At 37.6% G+C, this 26463-nt stretch overlaps 2 protein-coding genes across 7 annotated transcripts in view; one reads left to right on the top strand and one right to left on the bottom strand.

The window, feature by feature from the left end:
- Window positions 1–20002, bottom strand: part of Nxpe2 (neurexophilin and PC-esterase domain family, member 2) — a 42581-nt gene extending 22579 nt beyond the window's left edge. For 2 of the 4 annotated variants that reach the window (XM_005378163.2, XM_005378165.2), the window contains exons 1-3: window positions 18415–18490; window positions 17374–17479; window positions 4137–4870 (exon numbers count right to left, since the gene is read on the bottom strand). In XM_005378163.2, the coding sequence (XP_005378220.1) occupies window positions 4137–4870; window positions 17374–17479; window positions 18415–18440 (866 nt within the window). In that variant the 5' untranslated portion in view covers window positions 18441–18490. Of the gene's footprint in view, window positions 1–4136; window positions 4871–16117; window positions 16196–17373; window positions 17480–18414; window positions 18491–18699; window positions 18809–19935 lie in introns of those variants that run through there. The other 2 variants (XM_005378164.1, XM_013510942.1) reach the window with 2 other exon arrangements.
- The window catches only part of Nxpe4 (neurexophilin and PC-esterase domain family, member 4), a 56870-nt gene continuing 49011 nt past the window's right edge, over window positions 18605–26463 (top strand). For all 3 annotated transcript variants that reach the window (XM_005378166.2, XM_013510943.1, XM_005378167.2), the window contains exon 1: window positions 18605–18685. The gene's annotated coding sequence lies outside the window, so the exon portion shown is untranslated. The remainder of the gene's footprint in view (window positions 18686–26463) is intronic.

Here is a 26463-nt window from a genome sequence, read left to right as displayed (position 1 = left end):
GTGAGATTTCTGCCCTAGATTATTATGTTACCTTTCTGCTCTTTGGTTTAATCCAACCTCTCTGCTCTCTGTTTTATTCCACTATACAAAAATTTTCCTTGACTTTTCATCTTCAGCTTACATCACCTACAGGACAAAGGTCAAGCAGCTCACAACTTCCTATGAGTGTCTAATGCTCCAGCTTCGCTTCATCCATTTTTCACCTTTACAAGTCCCAGGAGTCGATTTTCCATAGTCTGCTATCTCTTGAGAGTAGGAATCAGGCCACTCTTACTTGCTACAATATTTCAAGTGCCCAGTACAGTAAACACTGCCTCAGGATATCGGTGCTAAGAATTGAGCTGGTGATTATATCTGGACAAATCAAATTTATTCTTTTATCATCCCCAACCTTACCTGAGACAGATAAAGAAGAATAAATGTTTGACCAGCTTCAAATTCCCACTAGGACAAATTTTAATCTTGTGCCAAAAGTAGATCTGATGGGAATCTCAGTAGGAAATCCAAAGTTGGTTAACAAATTTAACAGTACATTAAAATTAGGATTAAAAATATGTATTGATAATATGAAGGTCTTCATTGAACAATGTTTGTCTTTGTACTTGTGTGTGTGGTACTTTACAATTTAGAAAAAGATCTGTAATGTTAGACCATATGTATCATTCCTGACTAAACACTAAGGCATTTGTCACCATGCCCCTTGTATGCTCCTAAAATGTCCCCAATATGTCCCATTTTCAATCCCAAGTTTCTTACCCAGAGGGACATCATAAGTGTGCCCAGATCAGACTGTCCCGGTGAGTATTATCACAGCAATACTGGGAACTAGGAGAACTATTATTATCTACAAAAACTGCCTTCCTCCCATGTGCTAAGTCTGCTGTTCCTCGGGATGTTGATCATCAATGGAACAAAGCAAGCTCATGATGTCACGGCTGATGTAACCTAAGCTGTGAACCCCTTTCCTTATGGAAGAGAGCACAGTCCAGCCAATCACCACTGCTCACAAGCTGAGTACTTCCTGATGAATATTTGTCCAGCCCAGCACCATTGGACCTCTGAGTGGTGCTGGTGTTTAGTACACACACTTCATGAACCTGTTGAGCAATGTGATTACAGAACACGTCTCTTGTGGATTTTGCTGAGCAGTGCTGCTGTTGACTGTGCATCCCATGTGAGATTTTGGCAAAGCAGCGCCGTTGAAGAGTGTGTAACTCTTGTGAACCTTCCAAGAGCCGCTATTAGGCCCCTCTGTTTTCTTGTGGACCCTCTCCTACTAGTATCAACTAACCTGTCCTCTGTCTTTAGTTTTAAACCTTATATTTCATAAGCCATCTATGGGTATTTCTTAACCTCTCAGGACCCCACCCAGATGCCCTACCATAGCTGGACCATGGATACAACACCATAGTAGAAACTATAAGAATTGTGAAAAACTGTAACCTACAAGATGTCTCCTTACAAGATAACCTTGCTCACTTTCCTGTCATGATTACCTATAAAACTCTTAAAAAGAAAAAACAAACCTTTTAACTTTAAAGATGTGAGTAACTGAGAAGGTAACACTCCTAATTCTGCAGCTGGGATTGCAGGACAGAACCCTATTTTTAAAACGTATTAGTATATTACAAATGAAAGGGAAACAGGCTTAGTTCCAGAGTCATGGGGAGAAAAGATGTCAAAGAACAGACTTGGGTCTAAGAAGGGGCCGTAGAGCTTAGCAACAGAATGATTCAACAGAACGATTCAACAGAGAGTTCTTGGTTATTGAATCACCTATGAACCAACTCCTTGCATATGCACTAAAACACATGTAAGGAGACTCGGATTTCTATCCATGCGCTGAAGAAAAAAATTTTTAGAATGGAGCAGAGGATCTAGGAAGGAAATGTGTCTATTGGGAAGTAGAACACATTATCATCATAAATACAGCCCACTGGAGAAGCAGGATTAGCGCTCAGAATATGTGAAGATCTGCCACACCAGCAACTTTGGATTTCCTAAACTGCAGCCAGGAAACTGCGCCGGAATGTTGATCCAACCCAGGCTTCAATGAAGACGACCTCTAGAAGGATGTCAAGGTGGCCAAAAGCAAGTATGAAATCAGGTACAAGAGGCCCCCACACTGACTTAGGACATGATTCTGAGACCTTTAAGATCAGAGCACTTTTCTATGTCTCCATGATCATGTCTCCTTTGCTTACTAACAAAAATTTTATTTGAAAAAGCTCAGTACCCTTTGGATGAGCCACAGGATAAAGGGGTATTTACATATCTTGATGAGAAAATCAGTAAGTGAAAGGAAACATGGAAGGGAAACCCTATAGAGATGTGGGGTCAGTTGTGCCCTTCCCCCTCCCATCATCATAAAGTTTGAATTGAATTTGAACTCAAATTGCCAGGATGTTATTCTATTCAATTTGCTTTTCTGAATGTATTCCCAAAAACTAAAGCATGTGTAGAGCAGTGGTTCCCAAATTGAGGAACCAAAATCTTTTAAGTAACCCATAAAGTAAGCATTCTGCAGTCAAAGAAGTTGGAAAATATTTTATCCCTGTTTGAAAGTATTAAAGTTTCTGATAAGTCCTGATGCAAAGAATCCTATTTAATCACTATCTTATATTGCATTCCCCTTATTCTTTCACTCAGCAGTTATTGAGAACCTTCTTGGCTCCATGCGATGGGCCTACAAGACATATTCTTGGCCCTCAAAGGCTTCCTGATACCAACACATGCGCTCTGAGGCCCTCCTTCTCCCACTCATGCTTCTTGGAGTACTCCAGCATGCTCTTGCCTCAGGTTCTATCTCCTCTTTTGAGAATGGATTTTCCTCAATATTCACATGGCTGCTCCTTTACTTTATTCAAGTTACTGCTCAAGAGGGCCTTACTAGATTGTCCTTTTAAAATAACACTGGGCTGGGGATGTAACTCAGTGGCATAAGCACCTGCCTGGCAAGTGTGAGGTTGTGAGTTCGATTGCTGGTACCAAAAAATTTTAAAAAAATAAAATAACATCAACCATAGCATTTGAATCCTTTACTGTCATGGCTTTCTGCCACAAATCTGTTTATGTGTTGTCTTTCTATCCTCTAAAATGCTAATTCCTAACTCTTAGGGCTGTGTCTAGAATATAGAAGGTGCGGACTGTTTACAAGTTGGCTGAAAGAGAAACCATAGTTATTGTATCTCAGAGCCTAGGATTTAGCAGACTCTATTAAAATACATTGACATTGTAATGGTGTAATAAGTGTTATGCTGGGAAGGAACAAAATGCAGTGAGAGAATACAGCACTGGTAAGTACTTCAGTGGTAGGGAATGCTTCCTGGAGGACTTGACTCTGAACCAAGGGCTGTGAAATTCCAGAGCTGAGAGAAAATATTGTCCATTTGTGAAATAAAATGAGTTCAAGTTGACTGAGAAAGAGCAAAGCAGTATAGCTGTGACACAAGAGCCTACAGAATTAGCAACTCTTTGGAGACATGATAGAGTTTGAATTTATTTTCCCCTAGAGCCAAGGGGTCCTATGAAGGGTTTCAGGCAAAGAAAAGTAAAAAGTACATTTGCGTTTCAGAAACATCAGCTGAGGTGCAGTGCAGAGAATATCTTGAAAGAAATAGGAACAGGGGCAGAGAAACCAGCTGTGGAGCTTCTCACATAACTTAATTGGAGTATGATGTTAACTTAGTCAAAGATAGAGGTAACAGTCTGTAGTCTGACAATGTATAGAATTTGATGACTCGTTGAATTAAAGGGTAAAGTAAACTGAATAATGAAACTGTTCACTCCTTTGGTATACCCTCTATTAATACTGTGTAGGGTTAGTATTCCATGCAGTACATTATTATAAATGCAGGTTTGTAAAGATTACTGAATCTGGAAATACTACAAGCAACAGTGATAAACAAAAGATATATACTACGTACACAATGTCACTGGTTATATTACTTTTAGCAAATAGTTCTACAGGTGACTTCGTGAGTCTTATGAGTGTACTACTGGCTGAGCTGACTGGTGAGGTTAGATCTGATTATAACTCAGTTAACATCAGTTGACATAAGACAGCTTGATTAGAGTTTGGTCTGATTCAAAGTTGACCTTCCTATTGTCCTTATTATATTTGAAGGCAGGTTTACCTGTGGAGAAGTCTCCATTCTTCCTCGCTAAGATAAGAAATGTCTCTGTTCCTGGTGCTCATCTGGGTCAGAGCCTCACAGGGAATGTGTGCAGGCCTCACACAGTAGAAGGCTTCTTGGTCTCGAGCATCCAGGTACTGACACAATTCAGCACTTGAGTTAAGGGTCAGGCCACATTCAGAGGGGACTCGGGAGGTGCCATTGACAAACCAGCCTGTGAAGATCACCCTGTCGTAACCTTGGTTCCTTGCCCTCCAGAGAGCTGATGCCCCTTCACTGGGGTGCATGAGCAGAATGGACAGGGAGACCTGGCCCTCCCAGAACAGTGTGAAGCTGAGAAGGTAGGTGCCGTTGTTGAAGTCTGTCACCTTCCCTGACGCTCCTGCCTTCAGGCCTTTAGAGGACATCCTGGCCTTCAGGAAGTCCCCGCCATATTCCTTCCTGCGTCCCACGTGGTCTCTCACCTCCAGCAAGACATCCAGCTGGTCCCCCCTGCAGTACGTGTCTCGAGGGTTGAGGATGGTGGCCACGCTGTGTGCAGCGCTGGTGGTGGCATTCAAATGCATGAAGGGTCTGGGTGGGATCAGCTGGTCCATTTTCTCCAGGATCTCCCTGATTTTCAGTTCAATTTCTGTTGGTGAAACTGTTGGGTTCTGAAATGTTTCAGACTGTGAAAACGTTTTGAAAATGCTCCACTGTTTCAGGGTGATGGGGTTTCTCAAGTGGAGGAAGAACTGAAGTATTGAGGGGAAAAGGATATATTTATTATATACATGTATTCACAGCAGATAATAGAGGTTGTTTTTCAATATAAATTAGTATGGTTTATTTTATAAATGTAAGCATGACAAAATTATCAGAAACCAGTTCTATCTAGGTTTCATTTATGAATCTATAGAAACTAATTTCCACATGGTATAACTTCCTCTAAGCCAGCTGATTATTTCTTTTGCATGTCATTGACTAAAAACAATTTGCTAGATATAATAGATATGCATTACTTCATTATTAATTTTTAAATTATCCCCTTTTTAAAAAGATCGTGCACCCATTATATATAAACTGTGGGACAGTGGTGTCTCATTAGTCACTGTAGCGATGTATGTTTCTTACATACAGTATGGCACTTAGAAAGATTTGCTCAAATGAAATGTTTATTCACCCAGCAATAAATTCTACCGTATGAACCTGCACAACAGAGTAACTGGAGGAATTGATTAGCACCAAGCTAAAATTTGTTCAGGTCCTATCACAGTCATATCACAGGAGCACATTTAACCAGTGACGTTTGTGACAACCAACTAAAAGAATTTGTGGGTAGCTGAGGTTGGAAACCTGCCCTTGTTTGTTCATTGATTTGCTTGTTTGTGGTGATCCAGGGAATTGAATTCAGGGCCCTTGTACTGAGCTACATCCCCAGTCCTTTTAAAAAATAATTATTAGGGGCTGGGGATTCAGCTCAGCGGCACAGTGCCTGCCTGGCAAGGGCAAGGTCGTGAGTTTGACTCCCGGTTCTGGAAAAAAAGACCAAAATAAAGAAATAAATATTAAAAATTTTTTAAAAATTCTTTATTTTGAAACAAGGTCTCACTAAGTTGCTAACCTGCCCAGACTGGCCTTGAATTTGGTTTTTTTTATTATTACTTTTGGGGGGGTTCTTTTCCAGTACCGGGAATCGAACTCACGACCTTGCGCTTGCCAGGCAGGCGCTGTGCCGCTGAACTAAATCCCCAGCCCCCCTCGCTCTCGATTTGGAATCCTCTTGCCTCAGCCTCCCAGAACCCAGGGATTATAGACGTGTGCCATTAAACACAGCTGACTTGTTTGCTTTTGTTCTGTTTTGCTTTGTTTTCTCACAGCCCACTGCTATTTGATGCTTCTACAGGAAATCTGGAAGTCCAAGTATATTATTTCCTGCGTCATAAGAATTGTCAAAGATTTTTCTGGAACAGCTAGGCAATAGTGGTGCACGTGTGTAATCCCAGCACTCAGGAGGATCACCATGAGTTCGAGGTCAGCCTGGGCTGCAAAGTGAGTTCAAGGCCAGTCTGAACTACATAGTGTGACCTTGTCTCAAGAAAGAAAATTGTAAAAACATTATTTTTCTAGAGCAAGATATTTAATTGCATCAAAATAATTTTATAGTATAATACATGTCCTAATTTAATAATTAGATAGCTACATGAATGAAAGATTTACAGAAATTCACCTTTAGATTTATGACTTTGACAGCTGCCTGCTTACCAGGAGAAAGAAATATTCTTCAGATATTTCAGTTGATTAAATCTCCCTTATGAAATTCATCAATGTAAATATCTTTTGTAAAATTATAGAATATTGTGAACAAAGGTATTTTCAAATTTTATAGGTGAAAATAGGAACTTATTATTTATTATTTAATTTTATGTATTCTAATTTCAGTGTTTCAATGTTATTTTCCTTCAAATACTTGTATTTTTCTCTTCTGAACTGCCTATTTCCTTTGTCACATTTTTTGTTTGGCCTTTGACGTTTTCATCTCTCAGTTGATATTAGATTTTCATATAATAGCCATCATAATATTTAATCTCTCAGTTTAGCAGAAAAATATTTTTTACCACTTCATTACTTGACATTTTAAAATAATTTAAGCTGGGTGTGGTTGCACAAATTTATAATCCCAGAACTCTGGGAGGCTAAAACATCCAATCACAGAAGTTAAAAGACAGAGAGAGAGAAACAGACACAGAGAGAGAAAGAGACAGAGACACACAGAGAGAGAATAGACAAGAGGGAGGGGAAGAGGGAAGAGAAGGAGAAGGAGAACAAGAATGGGAGGAAGAGGGAGAAGAAGAAGGAGGAAGGAAGGGGAGGGGAGGGCAGGGGAACGAAGGGGAGAAGAGGAGAGGAGAGGACAAGAGAGGAGAGGCGAGGCGAGGAGAGGAGAGGAGAGGAGAGGAGAGGAGAGGAAAAGGAAGGATTGGTAATGTAGCTCAGTGTAAAAACCCTGAGTTCAATCTCAGCACTGCAGAAATTAATTAATAAATTAATCAGAAGTCCTTAATATTTATAGTTGAATCACTGAAAAATAATTTTGTGATTTATTTTTATTGCTTGTAATTTTAGGCTATTCTTCACTTTTCTAAATATTTAATTCTATCTTTTCCATAGTCTCTATGATCATCTTTGTCAATATTTTATTCTTTTGGCTATCTAGATTCAATTAAGTGGATAAAAAGGTCTACTTCACCAGCTATGGAGATAAACCCAGATACTTCTATGCTGTTTTTATTGATCTTAATAATGCTAACTTACCTAAAGATTAACGGTTACAAAAAATTATAAAAGGAAGATACACAAGTGCCATTTGCAACTAATAAAACTGTATTCTTAGAAAGCCCAAATTCAAGAGAGGAGTTAACATGTAAATTTTTCTCACAAAAATGAATAATTTAACATATACACAAGTAGAGCTCCATGATTACATAAGAGATTGTAACTAATTTGCCAGGGAAAGTTAAGAATGGCTTCCCAGGGAGAGGAGAATGGGGAGTTATTGCTTAATGGCTGTCAAATTTCTGTTTGAGATGCTCAAGGGATTTTAAAATAATTTAATTATTCTTTAATTGGCAAAATTATATAGTTTGGGCATATAATATGATGTGTTGACATATGTATACATTATGGTATAGTTAAATCAAGTTAATTAACATATTCATCACCTCATATAGTAATCTTTTGGGGGGGAACATTCAAAATCTACTCTCTTACCAATATTTAGGAATATAGTACATTATTATTAACTAACTATAGTCACCATGCTATAAAATAAACCTCCAGAATTTATTCACCCTGTTTAACTGAGACTTCGTACACTATGACCAACACCTTCCTATCCTCCTCAATAGATCACCTTCATCCCCTGGCAATAACCACTTTACTTTTTGCTTCTGCATTCAACTTTTTTAGATTCTACATGTTGTGTAATGGATATCATGCAGTACGATGTTTGTTTTGCAGGTCTGGCTTGTTTCACTTCTCAGGTTCTCTGTTCTCATCCATCCTGTTACAAATGACAGGCTGACTAGTATTAAAACATGTGTGCAACACATTTGCTTTTCCATTCATTCCTTGATGACTATTATAAATATTCATATTATAAATATGAATACTATTATAAATGACTATTATAAATACTATTATAAAATGTACCACCCTTCACAGTAGAATTGAAAAAATGAAATACTTAGGAATCAATCTAACAAAGTAAGCCAAAGATCTATATATTGAAAATGACAGTACTCTGAAAAAGGAGATCAAAGAGGATATCAGAAAATGGAAAGCTATCCCTTGCTCGTGGATAGGAAGTATCAACATAGTGAAAACGGCCATACTCCCAAAACTGTTATACAGATGTCATGCAATCCTGATCAAAATACAATTAGCATACTTCACAGAACTAGAGAAAACATTCCTACCATTCATTTGGAAACAGAAGAAACCTAGAATAGCAAAAGCAATTATGGGCAACAAAGGCAAGGCAGGAACATCACAATCCTTGGCTTGAAATTATACTACAAACTACGGTGATAAAATCAACATGGTACTGGCAAAAAAAACAGACTTGAGGATGAGTAGAAAATTCAGACACAATTACAAACACACTCAGCCACCTTACTCTTGACGAGGGGGCCAAATATGTTCGCTGGAAAAAAGACAGCCTCTTTAATAAATAGTGCTGAAAAACTGGCTCTCTACATACTAAAGACTAAAACTAGACCCATGTCTATGATCATGCTTTAAACTAAAGTCAAAATGGATCAAAAATATAAATATTAAAACAGAAGCACTAAATCTAGTAGAAGAAAAAGTTTGTAGAAGTCCTGAAGACATAAGTGTAGGCAGAGACTTCATGAACAAAACCCAAACTGCATGGGAAATACTTCAGAGTCAACAATTGAGATTTTGCTTTATTAAAAAGCTTTTGCATCTCAAAAGAGGTCACCAATAAAGCAAAAAAAAAGACCCACAGAGTGGGAAAAAATTTAGCCAAGAGTCTGTCAAGACTTATATATAAAATATACAAAGAACTGAAAAAAATCAGACCCCCCAAACTCAAAGATCCAATCCAAAACTGGGCATCTGAGCTGAATACATACTTCTCAAATGAAGAAATATAAATGGAAAATAAATATATGAAAAAATGTTTAACATCATCAGTCATTTGAGAGATGCAAATTAAAACAGCACTGAGATTCCATCTCAGCCCGGTAAGAATGGCTATCATCAAGAAATCAACCAACAACAAATGCTGGAGGGGCAGGGTGGAAAAAGGAACACTTCTCCACTGCTGGGAGTGTAGACTGCTGCAACCACTGGAAATCAGTGTGGAGATTCCTCAAAAAGCTAGGATTAGAGGTCCCATTCGACCTATATACTCCCCTTTTGGGTATCTTCCCAGAAGAATTAAACACATGATACCACAAAGACATATGTGCATCCCTGTTTATAGCAGCACAATTTGTAATAGCTAAATTTTGAAAACAACCCAAATGCCCATCAACCAAGGAATGGAAAAAAAATGTGGTCTTTTTCTACAATGAAATACTATTTGGCCATAAAGAATGATAGACTTGAGACTTTGATAGATAAATGGATGCAACTTGACACCATACTCATAAGTGAAATAAATCAGACTCACATATAAACATCCCTGGTGTGAGAAACCAAAACAGTAAATTAGATCTAAAATGTAAAATAGATATTGAGAAATGGTAAGAAATTATTCAAAAGGTAAAAGGAACTAACATCAGGCAAAGGGGAAAGGAAGGAAGCAGAAAGGGAAAAAATGCAAGTTAGTTATACTACTGGTGTCTCTTAGTTCAATGAAAAGGAAAACTTGTGCTAACATTGATTGGTGAATTTTTTATGCCCATATTTTGTACTCTGAGTAACTATTTTAAAGATAACAATGTGCAGTGTATTAACTATTGTTATTCTCCTATCATTTTGTTATGAAATTTTGTTCTACTTTTTTCCATAAAACAACAAAATACAAAATAAAAATAAATAAAAGTAAATAATGCTACAAGAACACAGAAGTATAGATGTTTCTTCAACATACTGGTATTATTTCCTTTGGGTAAATACTCAGAAGTATAATTGCTGGATTATATAGTAATTCTATTTTTAATTTTGGGGGAGTGTCCATATTGTTTCCCATAATGGCTCTACTAATTTACTTTCTTACCAATAGCACCCAGGGTTTTCTTTTCTCCCCAACCCCACCAATACTTAACTTTAGTTTTTCATAATAGCCACTCTAGCATATGAAGGTGATATCTCTTTATAGTTTTAATTTGCACTTGTGCTGTTGAGTTTTCTATACTTTTTGGTTATTCCTATGTCTCCTTTGGAAAACTATTCAACTATCTATTCAGCTCTATAGGCATGATATCTTTCCATGTATTTATGTCTTATTTAATGTCCTTCATTAATGTTTTTAAATTTTTCATTTTCTAATAGACTGTTTTCTTGCCATTGAGATTTGAGTTTCTTATATATTTTAATTATTAACTCCTTATCAAATCTGCATCTTGCAAATATTTTCTCCCATTCACAGGCGGTCTTTTCACTGTGTTAACTATTTCCTTCACCGTACAGAGGTTTTGGTGCAGTCTCATTTGTCTTATTTTGTTTTGATTTCTTATCTTTTGGGGATCACAAGCCAAGAATCTTTGCCAAGATTTCTTTGTGAAGAAATTTTACCCTATGTTTTCTTGTAGTATTTCACAGTTTTGGACCTTCCATGGAAGTCTTTAATCCATATCTGAGTTTATTTTTGTGCATGGTATGAGATAAGGATCCACTTCCATTCTTCTGTATGTGGATTTCTACTATTTCTAACATTATTTATTAAAAAAGACATTCCCCATTTTATATACTTGACATCTTTATAGAAGATCAGTTGGTCATAAATACATGGATTTATTTCTGGTCTTTCTGTTCTGTTCCATTAGTATTTATCTATTTTTGTGCCAGTCCCATGCTATTTTTATTACTATAATATGTAGTAAGTCTTGAGATCAGACATTGTAATACTTCCAGTTTTGCTATATTTGGTTATTCACGTTTTTAGGGTTCCAGACATATTTTAGAATTATTTTTATACTTTTTTATACTTTTATGAAAAATGTCATTTGAATTTTGACAGGGATTACGCTTAATCTGTAGTTCATTTAGGGCAATATAGACATTTGAATTGTATTAAGTTGTGAAAACAATGAGCATCGATATCTTTCCATTTATTTATATCTTCTTAAATTTATTTCATTAATGTTTTGCAATTTTCAGTGTACAGGTCTTTTACTTGCTTTGTTTTATATATTCCTAAGAAGTTTACTTGTTCTGATGCTAATGTACATGAGATTATCTTTTGGTTCTTTTATTAGGTAGTTTGTTAGTATATAGAAATGTTACTAATTTATGTAAGTTGATTTTATATCCCTTAACTCTACTAAATTATGTATTAGTTCAAATAGCTGCTTTTGGTGAAGTCTTGGCAGCTTTCTGTATATAAGATCATGCCATTGCAAACAAGAACAATGTAACATCGTTCTTTCCAATATAGATGTTTTTATTTATTGTTTGCTTGTTTTTGTACAATTGCTCTGGCTCAGACATCCAGTACTATACTGAAAAGAAGTGGTAAGAGTGAGCAACTTTGAGTTACTTCTAATCTTAGAAGAAAAGCTTTCAACTTTCACTCTATGAATTAGCTATGGGCTAACCATACATATATGGCCTTATTATGCTGAAGTACATTATCATTCATTCTACTAAAGTGGCACATATATTGGCTTAGTGAGTAACTGATTGATTAGTGTGTGCTGAACCATGCTTATGTCCCTGGTATAAATAATATTTAACCACAATCAGTTACCCTTTTAACGTGTTGCTGAACTTAGTTAACTAGTATTTTGTTGAGAATTCTTACATCTGTGTTCATCAGGGTCTGTAATTTCCTATTCTGCTAGTGCACTTGTCAGGTTTGGTATCAGTGTAACACGAGCTTTGTAAAAAGAGTTTGGAAGTATTTATTCCTCTTCAGCTTCTTTGAGAGAATTAGAAGAGCTCCTATTAATTCCCTAAATGTTTGGTAGAATTTAGCAGTTAAACCTTCAGGTCCTGAAGCTTTTCTTTCATTTTTTTTTTTCTGGTACTAGGAAGTAAACACAGGCCCTTTCCACTGAGCTCATTTCCAGTACTTTTTAATATTTTTTTTTTTATTTTGAAACTTAGCTTCAAGTTGCTATGTGGCCCAGGCAGGGCCCAAACTTGTGATCCTTCAGCCTCAGCTTCCCAGATTACTGGGATTACAGGTATGGGCCACCATACCTAGCACAAAGGCTTTTCTTGATGACACAGGTTTTCTTGATAAAAGAGCTTTTTTCAACATAATTACTCTGATCAGATTTTACATTTCTTCAGAATTCTTAGGTTGTAGAGGTCTAGGAATTTACCCATTTATTCTTGGTTGTCCATTTTGTTGGTTTATAATATTTTATTGCTGTCCTTTTATGATCTTTTGTATTTCTGTGGTGTCAGTTCATGATATTATCTTTTTAGATTCCAGGTTTATTTATTTGAGTCTTGTCTCTTTTTCTCTTAGTCTAGCTAACCATTTGCATTTTTTTTTAAAAAAAACTAGCTTTTAGTTTTATTGTTCTTTACTATTGATTTTTCTCTCATGTGGAAATTAATGAGACTGATGCTAGAAAAGCAATTTTTTTAAAAACTAGGCTCTAAATGTCAGAAGATTGATCAATTTTTCATGACTATATTTTGCAATATGAACAACTACTTTGAAGATAACAATACACAATGTACTAACCATTGTTACTCTCCTGTTATCTTGTTTTGGAATTTTATACCATTGTTTTTATTGTTTATTTTCTTTTCTTTAAAAAAAAATTAAAAAAGAAGAATCCTCAAAAGGCAGAAGCAGAAAAGGAACAACTAGAAAGATGGCAGCTGAGAAGGAATCAGCCCAATGTTGCTGGCTTTCAAGATGGGAGATCCACGAAAAACAGACTGCCTAGAAACTGGAAAGGACCAGAAAATAAGTCAATTTTCCCCTACTGCCTCCTGTAGAAGAGACTGCACTCTGCTAACCTCTTAATGTCAATGCAGTGAGATCTAATTTGGAATTTTGACCTCCAGATATGTAAGATCACAAATTTATATTGTTAAAGTCACTAAAGCTGTGGCAATCTGTTACAGCAGCAATAGAAAACTAACATCACAGTGGTTTGAAAGTCTTCCATAATTTCAACATCTATATTATCTCAAGGTTGGACACCATTGTCTATTTTTCCTCAACTTACAGTTTTCCTAGTTCTTCCTAAACTGTAGAATTTTAGATTATATTCTAGATGTTTCAAATGGTTTGAGATCCTGAGTCTTGTTTAAGCCCTAAGGGTAATTTTGGTATTTTAAAAAAGCACTTCATCCAGCTAGTGTAGTGCCGCAAATTTCAGTCCACCTTCTATGTGCTCTGTTCAGGTCTGTTCAGCCCTCGCTGTCTTTACTGTGCTATTTGAATCTGTTCAGTTCTCAAAGTTTTCACTGTGCTCTTTCAAACTTGCCTAGTTTACCAAACCTCTATGTACAGACCGTCCAGTGGTCAATCTGACACCAGAGCTGTAGCCCATCCACCGTTCAAGTCCCAAAGCCTTTGACACACTATTTAGGTTACATGAGCATATGCACAACTAAAAGTTGAGCTCAGAAGTTCACATTCCACTTTAGGAGATGGCTTTTTTGAGTTTCGTCTTCACTGCAATCTCCCCAGCCCTCTTCCATTTTTTTAAATCCCCTAATTTTGGTCCTCCAGCCAAAAATGTGGGGCAGGAGTATTCCCAGCCTAAGAGAAAAACTAAATATACTTCCCTGTACCAGCTGAGAAAAGGCAGGAATATCTGAACAAGACCTACAAAGGTCAACTGAGGGCTACACTCTGTTCTCAATCCTAAAGGGAAATACTGTTTGGATAAGATTCATATGCAATGAAAATAAGACATATAAACTTCAACAGAATATACTAAAGGAAAACAATAAACATTTTATCCTGAGATCATTGTAGATTTACAGGCAATTTTCAGAAATAATAGAGAAATCTCATGTGCCTTTTGTCACATTTACCCAATAGTAACATCTTGCAAAACTGTAGTAAAATCACAACCTATATATTGACACTGAAATGGTGAAGAAAAAAAAATTTCCTCACACTTTCTTCTTATATCTTAACCCTGGCAACTAGTGACTTATTTCTTCTCTGTGTCTATGATTTTGTTTTTGTTTTTGTTTTTTTGGTTTGTTTGGTTGGTTTTTTTTTGTTTTGTTTTGTTTTTTCTGGTACCAGGAATCGAACTCACAACATCGTGCTTGCCAGGCAGGCACTGTGCCGCTGAGATAAATCCCCAGCCCCTTGTGTCTATGATTTTGTCATGGCAAGAATATTATGGAACAGAATCACATAATATACGAGCTATAAATATGAGCAACAAAAAACAAGGAGTTTGTACAAGATGTTTAATATTAGACAAAAAAAGAGAAAATTTTCTTTAAAATACCCTAGTAGTAGCAGGGCCAGAATCAGCACTGAGAGCTCAATTTCATGGTTGGCCCAATTTCCTTATTCTTGTAAAAGCCTCTCACACAGAGATTGCTGTGTTGAATATTTTTATCTCCTCCCTCAAAAAACTCACATGTTGAAGTGTTGAGGACCTAATCCCCAATGGTATGATAATAGGAAATAGGTCATCACTTTATGGAAATGATTAGATCATGATTATTAGATCTTGAATGAGATTAGAACTCTTACCATGAACCCTTCCAAACATGAAAGAGATTAGCACTCTTATAAGGAACTCTACTCCCAAAAATAAATAATAAAAAGACCTCAGAGAGATTTGTGGCCCTTCTAGTATTTGAAGACATGGTGAGAAAATGACCATCTGTGCTCAAGAAATAGAACCTCACCAAACACTAACACTAGACTCTCCTTTCCTTTCCTTTCCTTTCCTTTCCTTTCCTTTCCTTTCCTTTCCTTTCCTTTCCTTTCCTTTCCTTTCCTTTCTTTTTTTCCTTCAGTGAATGTATGTGTGTGTAAGTGAATGGGGGCAGGTACTGGGGATTGAGCCCAAGGCTTTCTTCGTCAGCTATATCCACGAGCTTATTTCATTTTTTTTATTTTGAGGCAAGGTTACACTAAGTCACTAAGTTGTCCAGACTGGGCATGAACTTCTAATCCTTCCATCTCAGCCTCCCAGAGTGTAGGAATTATCGACGTACACCACCATGCATGGCTCTGGACTTGATACTGGACTTCCCACCTTCCAGAAATGTGACAAATTAGTTTCTATTGTTTGTAAAACACCCAATCTATGGTGCTGTGTTAGAGCAACCCAAACAGACTAAAAGAAAGATGCTGTACACATATGTACTCACTCATTTCTTTTATGTGTGTATAGATATATTTTAAAACTCTATGCTTTTTTCAAGAAACTCTAAGGTCTTTTGCTCTCCATGATACATCTGACCACATGTCACCATCATCACATAATGCTCTTCTTCTTTGTCATTTTCTCAGCCATTGGTTTCTTTCATTTCTTATCAAAGATTTTGAATAATTTGGCTTGTGGTCGGTCTAAAAGTCTGACATCCTCTAGGTAGACTTCAACATTCATGGAGGCAGATATTCCAGTACCTACAGCTCTTTGTTCCTGAATCTTCTCAGACCTTTATGAGTTGTCATAGGGCAAATCAACTTCCTCTTACTGTAACTGTAACCACACATTTTCTCTCCTACTTCATACCTTTTTATTAGGTTTTTCCCAAAAGAATTTAGGTACATTCAAATGTCTCCCATATGAAAGAAAGAAAATCTCTGAGCTCCCCAATATTCTATCAATTAAATGTCTCAAGAATTCTCTTCTAACCTTTCTTTCAATTTCTCTCCTGCACTCACTTCTCAGCCCAGTACTTATTCTGGTCCACAGGGTTTCATCATGAACAGCTTTTCCTTCTCACTCTACAAAGAAAACAAGATGTCTTAGACACCAGGCCTTCACCTGCTATTTGTATTCTAATGCTCCTAAATCTACTTTTCTAAGCCAGGTCTTTCTCAGCCTCAGATCTGTATATTCAACAGTCTACTGAAGCAGTATCATCCATTTGGATGATATTAAAAGTCAAACCTAGACTTTTAATATATAAATTTATCTTCTGTTCTCCAAAACCATTTCTCCTACTCTTGTCTATACTTCAATAAATGGAATCACCAGCCATGCACTTGAACAAACCTGGAGTGTAATGCCTGGTTAAACTCAACTTTTCACCCCAGCTTAGTCAATCACTCTTACTTGTCAACTCTTTCTTACATTCACTGACTTCTGCTTAATCATTACTAGTACCTCAATTCAGGTCACCATCACTTACTACCTAGAATGGATGACTGAACAGTCTTTCTTTATTTATTTAAATTATTATTAATAAATAACTTTACCAGTTATTTATTTAGCATTTACCACATGCCAGACATTGTTCCAAGCACTTCAAATATACCAGCAAATAAATAGATGCCAAAATCCTTGCCCTCCTAGAGGTCACTATACACTGAAGCAAGATAGACAAAGATCTACAAACATTGTAGATCAGTACATTATATAGTATGTAGTAGGAAGTAAGAAGTACAGCTGCAAAAAAGGAGTGAAGTCAAACAGAAAAAGAGAGATGCTAAGAAGTTAGGGTGGGATTGCTTCTAGTATTAAATAAAGATGGTATCTCAATGTTTGGGAGGAGGAGAAACTGGAAGCATGATCAGTTAAGAAAAACTGTGTAACTGGACTACACAAAGAGTTTTTTAGAACTGTGGAAAGAAGGCAGAAAACTGAAACACAGAAATTTAGTCAGATTAGAATCTCAGGTGCCAAGGGAGGAGAAAACCTTGAGGCAGGCTGGTAAGCAGTGCCAGGTAGTACAAAGACAACCTCAAATCCCACTGCACTAAAATACAATAATAGCATGTACACTGTCAAACAGATTAATGACAGGGGCTCTGTTGAGAGACCCTGACCCACAGTTTTTTGGTAAAATAACATGCTTTTAAGTTTGGCTTCCTGCCTTGGTAAGGGAAACATTCAAATGGAGACACTGTCACTTTCTGTGAGATTCTTAAAAAGAAAACAATGCCTACCTTTGTGTGGTCTTTTGATGCCAAGAAAATGAGCCAGAATACTAAGGTAAATATCAGCATTAGCAATAATTTGCGAACTATGGCATTTGGAAACAATGCAAGTATCCTAGAAGAGAGGATAGGAGAAATAATGACACACTTAGTCAAATCAACCCGATATGTCTCTGTGTACTCCACTTCCCCCTCAGTAGTGTCCAGAAGAGGGTGATGATCCCTGGGTGTTCAGAGTTCCTGTTAGAAATCAGAAACAAGGCTCTTCCCTGAGACAGGGAACAAAACTAGCTGAAGAATCGCTGGTTTCTGACTTTCAGGTTAATTCTTCTGTTTTGGAATCACATCATGTCTCTGAACCATTTCTTTCATCCAGGATTCAGTGTGAGCAGCAAGGTTTTAGTGATTGCTTACTGAAAGAAATACTTTTGTCCTGGTGCCCTGTAATAGATGCCAGTCTCTAAATTCCACAGACACACACACACATACACACATGGGATAGTGTCCTCCTCTGGTCTTATTTACCTCCAGAGGCTTAGTCATAAATCTCCTATTATTTTTTGTAGATAGCTTGCTTCCACATCAGATTTTTATTGCCTCATGCTAGAATAGTTGATAAATAGCTCCCCAAACAGCAATCTTTACAGTATTCAGAAAAGCTCAGTGTTAGTGGTCGAAATTATACTTTTAATTTTCATACTCAGACTCCCAAAAGTGTGTGGCAAAGAGGGAAATTATTCCAATGTTCCTCAAACATTTTTAACTGGCCCCACAGGGGGAAAAACATCAAATACCAATTCAGGACCTATGAACACACAAAAGCGTACATCAGAATTCTCATGAGATGATACCTACTGTATGAAATGCACTGTGTTATTTTCTAGTTATTCTACTTTATTCCATTGTTTTCCATTTTAAAGTACACCCCATCCCCAAATAAAATTACTTTGCTATCCCCAACGTGCTGCCTTATGCAGCACTGATTAGGCCATGGTTCTCCCTCTTGTCTCTGACATTAAGGCCTACCGGTAAGAATCAGAAGGTACACACCTATGGACGCATGTCTTCTCCATCATATTCTTATGTTCTCCCACAGCAATTGTAGCTGTCCAGAGAATCTCCTCGATTAAAGCAGTCTCTGCACTTATTTCAGGCTTGCAGTTTCCCTATAAGCTTCATTGATCAAAGGCTGACGCCTGCCAGCTGGTATCACAAGCCTCCTTTTCAGTGACCTGTTCCTGCTCATGCTACAGAGCCAGAAGAAAGAAGCCAGGAAGACACTCTGAAGTTTGCTTTCAGAGAATGGACTTCTAAGGGCAAGGTAAGGTCAGTCACCTTTGGACGAAGATTTGCATGTTTATAGAGAGTACACTTCACTTGCTCACACCTTTGTTTGGCTCGTGTGTTGATTTGTCAGTCAGTTCCAGGATAGCAGAAGGAGAACCTGAAAAATTATAAAGAGGGCAAACAGAAACTCGTGTCCACAGCTCAGAATGGCTAAGAGTTCATTGCTGACTCTTCTCAGTATTCGGAGTGCTTTCTTTGTAAACTTCTCTCCCTTGCTCTATACCACTGCATACATCGAGCATTTCAACAATGATGATTTTTTTAATTGAATCTCAGATCATAAGGGAGCAGTCCTGGTCTGTACCTCACTGCAACTTGCATAAGAGAGACTACAAAAGAGCAGAACTCAACAGATGTAAGTGTCAAGATATTAAAATTAATAAGTTGTCACAGAGCAGCTATTGGCCAGGGGACCTGCTACTACTATGTGGCACAAGACCACATTCTAGACCGTGCTCCACCAAAAGGTCTCTGTATGTAAATATGTCTGTATATAGACATAGACAATAGATATCTAGATTTAGATATGTACATAGACACATGTATGTTTCATGTATACTCAGATATGTGTATGGATTTATTTGCTTCTATCCCAATTGCTCCAGGTATGTACCCATATAACTATATGAATACCAAGACTACAATCACAACATGTGGGAAATTAACAAAGGGTGGTTTTTTGATAATTTTCATCCACATACTAATCAGGCCCGACCCTGCTTAGCTTCCAAGATCAGATGAGATTTGACACGTTCAGGGTGGTATGGCCATAGACTTTTTGATAATTTTCAAAGGAATTTAACAAAATAAAAGAGCTAGAAATCCTGCGAATTCTTCCCTCCTTCTTGTAAGGCATGTTCCTCCCCACTGCCATATGCTATGTATAATGTTGTAAGATAACAGTCAGGTACCACATCACCTCATTCCAGGCAATGACTGGCTGCATCTAACTGGTGGTCTCATAAGATTAAATTGCTTAGTGAAAGATTAAGTTTAGGTTGAATAAAAACGGTGCTGGTAAAGACCAGCAGCAAAATACAGCCTCTCCAAGACTTGGAATCAGGACACAAAAAAACAACTTAATGAAGAAAAAAGAAAAAGCAAGTATTTCTCTGAGAATCAAGAAAGTGCCAACAGGAAATCTAGAAGCTACAGGAAAACTGAACACAATGGGGAGAACAGAACAAAGCAGTTCTTTCAAGTTCAGTGGAATATTGACCTTACCTCCTAGGGAAGGATGGGTCTTCTCTATGCTGAATTAAATTAAGCCAGGAGAAGGTCAACATCTCTAGAGAAAACAATAGACTGAGCCAGTAATGCTAGCCCCAAGAAAAGTCTACAGTACTGTAAACTGGAAAAACACCATGGTGTTTTACTCAGAAAGTAATTTTCCACTGGAAGAATAGTTAGAGAGGAAATCTAGTGCAGCACCCACCACATTTGAGAATGTCTCATCGGGAGTCATTTTGGGAATTGGTTAATTATTTAAGACTGAGCTACAGAATGACTACACTTAGGGTTTCTGGGGTCACCTTACGACAGTGACTGGGTGGGAGATGATCACAAGGGACAGTCACAGAGAGGGTTGGGTTAGATACAGATCCCTGGGAAGTTTAAACTCAGGCTGGGAGGGACTTCGATATCCTTTGTCTGTAGTGAGAAGCCAGAAGGGTTGTGTGTGGTGTTTGGAGTGGCTGGGGTCTGAAAATGCAGGCATTAAGTCCATCAGACCATTTGACACACACCCTGTCCAACCCATTGCCTACCTCCAGCACAGAACTCAGTGGTCTGTTTACTTTTCCAGTTGGCCAGCATGATCAGAGATACACCTTGGCTTGGATGGTTGCCACAGACTGGGGTATATGGAAAGAAGGACTTCTGGAGCGGGATGTGGGGGAGTACCCATAAATCCATACCATAAAGTTAGGTGGAGAAAGCAATAACTTAGAGTGCAACTAAACTGGGAGCGGCTGGAGAGAACAGAGCTCTAAGTCGGACACCATTGACCAATCATGCCCAACAGGAAAAGTAGGGCGGAGCTTAGCACTCACACACAAAAATGTGAGCATGGAGAAAAAACAGAACTTACCAGTGACGCACTCTTCCTCCTTTACACGTAAAAGAAAAAAGAAAAAGAGTTCCCAATCCCTAAGAAAACCAATGACAAAAAAGAACAATAAGTCTTAACAATTCCTCCATGTTTTTGCATGAGTATTTTTTTTCAGGATCTTAAGTATGAGAATCCACCAGATAATCCAACAATTTCACTACTGGGTATAAATTCAAAGGAGATAAGTTAGTATGCCTAGGAAAATCTGCATTCTTGTGTTCATTGCAGCATAATAACCAAGATATGGCAATAATTGAGGTGTTCACCAGCAGATTAATGAATAAAGAAATTGTGATAAAGAAGGAAATCTTATAGTTTGCAATAACATGTATGGTCCTGGAGAACACTGTGCTGAGTGAAATGGATCAGACACAGAAAGACAAGCACTACTTGATCTCACTGACCTTATGTGGAATATGAAAACATCAAATTCATAGAAGTAGAGAGCAGAATAGTTGATGCTGGGAACTGGTCAAGGACAGGAGGCAATGGAGGTCAGATGATCCAATGCTTCAATTAGGATGAATAATGTTAAAGATTTATTTATACTACAGTGGAAGAGTATACCACTGTGTATACATACCACATTTCATGAATCTATATATCTATTGTCACACATGGAGGCCACTTCTGAGACTTACCTACGATGAGTTGTGTTACTATAAACATGGATATGCATGTAATACACTGTAATGTAGTGCCTTTAACTGCTTCAGGAAGATGCCTACAAGGAAGTTGCTGTATCATATAATAGTCCTGCTTTTAATTTTTTGAGGAAATTCCATACTACTTTCCATAAATGTTGTACTAATTTACAATCCCATCACCAATGCATAAGATCTCCTTTAGTCCCCATCTTTGGCAACACCTATTTTTACCCTTTCTTGGTGATTATAACACATTCTAACAAGTCTACTTTGTATGACATGGTTACCCATGATTTCTTGGTTATCACTGGCACAGAATGGGATATCTTCTTCTATCCTTTCATTGAACTAATATGATTAATTCATAGTCAGCATAAATTGGATCTTCTCTTCAAGCTTTTCAGTCATCCTTTGCCTTTTGATTAGAAAATTTCACCCACTTACATTTACATTCAAAGTAATTACTGATTGATGAGAATTTACTACTGTCATTTTTATTGTATTCTGTTTTATAATGACTTCATTGCACTATTATACTGTTACTGTCTTCCTTTGTGATTTGATGATTTATTTCTTGGGAAAGGGTCTCACTATCACAGTCCCAACTAGCCTTGAATTCATTATGTAGCCTACGTTGGGCTCAAACTAGCAATCCTCCGACCCCAGCCTTTGCTGGAATTGCAAATGTGCACCACCAAACCCAGCTTTAATTTGATGATTTTTTTGTTTTGTTTTGCAGTGGAATGCTTTTATTCTTTTCTCTATTTCTCATTAATCTTTTTTTTGTGGTTACCATGAGGCTTACACATAATATCTTACGGTAATAACACACTATTTTAAGCTAATACTAACTTAACTTGGGTAACATAAACATACAAGTGAAATCACTGACCCCAGAAAGGGTAACAAATGTGCATGCTCTTAGTCCTTTTGTGCTGCAGCCACCTATAGCACAGTAAGACAAATCCTTTGTACTTTGTACTCCCAAAATATACAATTATAATTAACTCATGCTGGTTTCATAATCTTGCTGTCCTTATATAATAGACAAAGAGCCTGGGACACACAGTGGCTACAAAACTGGTGTAAGATCACAATGTCAGCAACTGAGCCTCATGGCTAGATCTCCAACCCTGAACTGGAGGTGGTTCTCTTCTCTTTCCAATTCTCCAATTACATATGGGTAAAGTCTTACTATGTTTCTCTGAGGATCTATTTATTTTCTCATAATTTTTCTTCAGTTCTTCAAATTTCATCTTCTCTATTATCTATCTTCAAATTTGCTGATTCGTTCTTCTGTCAGTTTAAATCTCCAGGGAACTGGAGTCAGGGGTGACTTGGGCCTTGTCTTCTCAGCCTGCCACATCTGGAACAATGCTTCATCCTGTTACAACTGGAATAGTGCCTATAAGTAGAGTCTGGGGAGAGGAGAACTCAGGACTTGTTGGCCATTCCTGGCTAGAATAAAGCTTCTGCAACATAGAACTGGTGAAGATGAGAAATGCTGATGCTCTGACCCTACTGGGGAGATTCTCTTGACTGAGAGGTGAGGAAACCCACTGCACCTGCCAGCTTCTGTCATGCCGGCTGAAGAGCTGCAGGTAGGGGAGGAGAAGCAATTGCCACCGACTTGCTGTTGTTGTGGAGATTTAGAAGACTCTTTTTTCTATTTTTCAATCCAATTTCAGTATTGTTTCTTAAACAAATGCTTCAGTTTGTTGCATATTTTTGTTTACTTTCCAGATTTCTAAAATGGTTGTTGTTCAGATAATTTAATCCAGTTGTTTTATGGCATAAAACAGACCAAGATTCTTGTTCTATCTTTCTATCCATAAACGTCTGATTTTATATTTGTAATATCGATTACAGACTGACAAACTATTTATTAATATTTTATGCAGAAAATATAAAGACAAATCATAGTCTCTGTCCACTCCTGTTCTCTTTCCCCATGGGCTCTGACCAAATCCTAGCTTACTCTGTGGCTAGTTCTCTGGAGAACCCTGATTAGCATGTTCCTTGCTAGCAGGAACAGGAAGCAGACAGGCAAGAGCAGTCTCTGATCTTCTTCCTCCAGCCTTAAAGCTGTCTACAGTGCCTCTTAATGACAGATCCCAATAAAAAAGAACTGAGGTGCACAGTGTCCCAGCCCCAGAATCACAAAGCTAAATATAGAAAAGCAGTTTGGAGCTGAGACACTATCACTTAATAATAAGAACACCATCTACCTGCCTCATGTTAATTGCACTTCATTTCTGCAAACACTTTTTCCTGAATATCCTTCTCCATAATCATGGCCAGGATTCCTTCTCTGCGTACGTTTAGAACCCCAACCTCCTTGTATCACATCATTCATTATAATTTTTGTAGTTGCTTATTTTTGTGTGTGTACTGTATTTCTAAAATTAAGAATTATATCTTTTATTTTTGTAACCTCGGTATAGTAATTATGGGCATCTGGTTTAAAACAACATTTATTATCTCACAGTTTGTGTAGTTGAGAATTCCGGATTGGTTTACCTGCCCTGGATAGCTCAGGCTCAGGGCCTGTAATGAGGTTGCTCTCAAAATGGTAGCTGGGTGTATTCATCATCTGAAGGCTTGACTGGAGCTGGAAGATGCACTCCCAAGACATGCATTCATATGGCTGCTGTGATGAAGTCTCAAATCTTTGCTAGCTATTGGCAACAGACCGTTCCTCACCATGTAGAACTCTCCTAGGGCTGCTTGACTGTCTTCTTTATGTGGCAACTAGCTTCCCCCAAATAAGCAATCCAAGAGGAAAAGCAGCAAAGAAAATGAAAAGACAGTGCCTCTTATGACTGACTAAAATGCCAGCGTTTCTACCAAGTTCCACGTTAGAAGCAAGTGAAGCCCAGCCCCACATACAAGGAAGGGAAATCAGTCTCCACATCATAGAAGGAGGAATAGCCGAGAATTTATGAACATATTTTATAGCATGTTTTTTGTTTTTTTTTTTTTGTTTTTTTTTTTGTTTGTTTGTTTGTTTGTTTGGTTTTTCTCTGGTACCAGGAACCGAACTCACGACCTTGCGCTTGCCAGGCAGGCGCTTTTGCCGCTGAGCTAAATCCCCAGCCCCCTTTATAGCATGTTTTAATTAAGGAGTGATCGTCTACGACTGAATTAACATTTAGAATTGTATTACATCAGAATTAAGCTTCAAGTCAATATTTTAAAAGAAATGTACGTACTTATTACTTACAGCTGCATTTATTAAGAAACCCTTAGTGTTTTTATATCTGCTGTGCTTAGTGTTTTTGCACTAACTCTGTTTCCTGATTTATAAAATGAAAAGAAAGAATTAGAAAAGTTCAGAATGATTCCTACAAGTTCTAGAAAAGAAAAGGTAGTTCCTCTATGTTCCGTCAATCAGGATATAGACCTTCATGTAAATAGCATTGGATACTTAGACAACGCATTGAACCATATGGTCATTATAGCTCAGGTAAATCAACACTGAGCAAGTTAACAGGTACTCAAAAAAGTTTTATTGAACGAATGAAAGAATAAATAGGGATAGACTCTGAGGGTGAGAACTCCTTTGTTCTTTAATATTAAACTCTGTGTCTATGTTTCTGGGCACTGTGGGTGTGGATATGATATTGTGTAGGTGTGTTTTATATCTACATAGAGGTGTGCACAGTATTTCCTTTGGTAATTCTGTCCATTACAATTAAAATAAGAATTTAATTCAAAGTCTATAATTATAAGGAACACACAAATACACTAAGAGAGAATTCAGGACAAGCTGATATTGTAAGCTTATAAAAGTTTATTATATGCATACACCAGTGATTTGAGTCTCTAAGCCTTCTAGAAATTGTGATGAGACAATACCTGTTTTCTTTTCAGGTGGAGAACCATAGTGACTATATGATTTAAGGATGTATAGCTTACTAAACAAAAGATTTAGGACAGAACATGTCTCTTGACCTTCAGTCCAGTGAATTTCAGTTATACCATTCTAACATTTCTGGGGGAAAAGGTGGTAGGAAAAAAAAACATTCTTCTGTTGAAATTTAATAGATAACATTTTAAAACAAATGAAGGCCTGACATGGTGGGGCATATGCCTGTAATTTCAGCAGTCTGAGAGGCTAAGGCAGAAGGATTCCAAGTTCAAACCCAGCCTCGGCAATTTAACAACTTAGTGAGACCCTGCCTCAAAATTAAAAATAAAAAAAAGAGAGAGAAAGTTAGCTCAGTGTAAAGAGCTAACTCAATCCAGACTTTTTTTTTAAACAAAAAAAGTCAAAAGTGATCTGGGTATATACATTTTAAATTTTGAAAACAATTACACTGAGTTACTTTGAAGGTAAAAACTTTCCTCTCTTCAAAATGAAGAGCAACTATGCAGCTAGGGGACATTCACTACAAAAGGTCTGGGCTCTGGCCACAGGCTAGCAAGGAATCTTGTCAGAGTGGAAATGCTCCTATGTGTTCTGATTAAAGAGGAATGAAACTGCTCTGGGGAGCAGATATATAGGTGTCATAAAGGCAAAGAGGAGACCGTGAGGCCCCTGAGGAGGGAGAGAGGGCCAGGGGAAAGGGTAGAATGGCAACCTGAAGAGGTGGGAAGCCTCAGAAGTCTGGAAAAGGCACATCAGGACTAAAGAAGCCCGAGTGCTAGGAAGTTCTTCACGAGATGCAGGAGAGTATGGAAAAAGACAGAATCCGGAAGTTCTGGATTCAGCTCCTGCCCCTGCCACCCACTTGGTCTCTAATAAAATGAAAATTCTAATAATTGCACAAAGCTATGTTATGGAGATAAACATTCTGGGGCAAACCAAGGTCCTAGGGCATTGTAAGTGTTCCACAAATGGTAACTGTATTAGTTACTTTGCTCGTTGCTGAGACAAAATACTCGACACCCAGAGTTAAAGGAGGAAAGGTTTATTTGGCTTACAGTTGTAGAGGTTTCAGTCCATAGTCGGCTGACTCCGAGGCAGGGTGGCATGGCAGAGGGGCATCACAG

Source organism: Chinchilla lanigera, unplaced genomic scaffold (genome assembly GCF_000276665.1).
Source record: "Chinchilla lanigera isolate Chin_1 unplaced genomic scaffold, ChiLan1.0 scaffold00011, whole genome shotgun sequence".
Classification (NCBI taxonomy): Eukaryota; Metazoa; Chordata; class Mammalia; order Rodentia; family Chinchillidae; genus Chinchilla; species Chinchilla lanigera.
The sequence above is the reverse complement of the archived record's forward strand: the minus strand, read 5'-3'. Positions and strand labels throughout refer to the sequence as shown.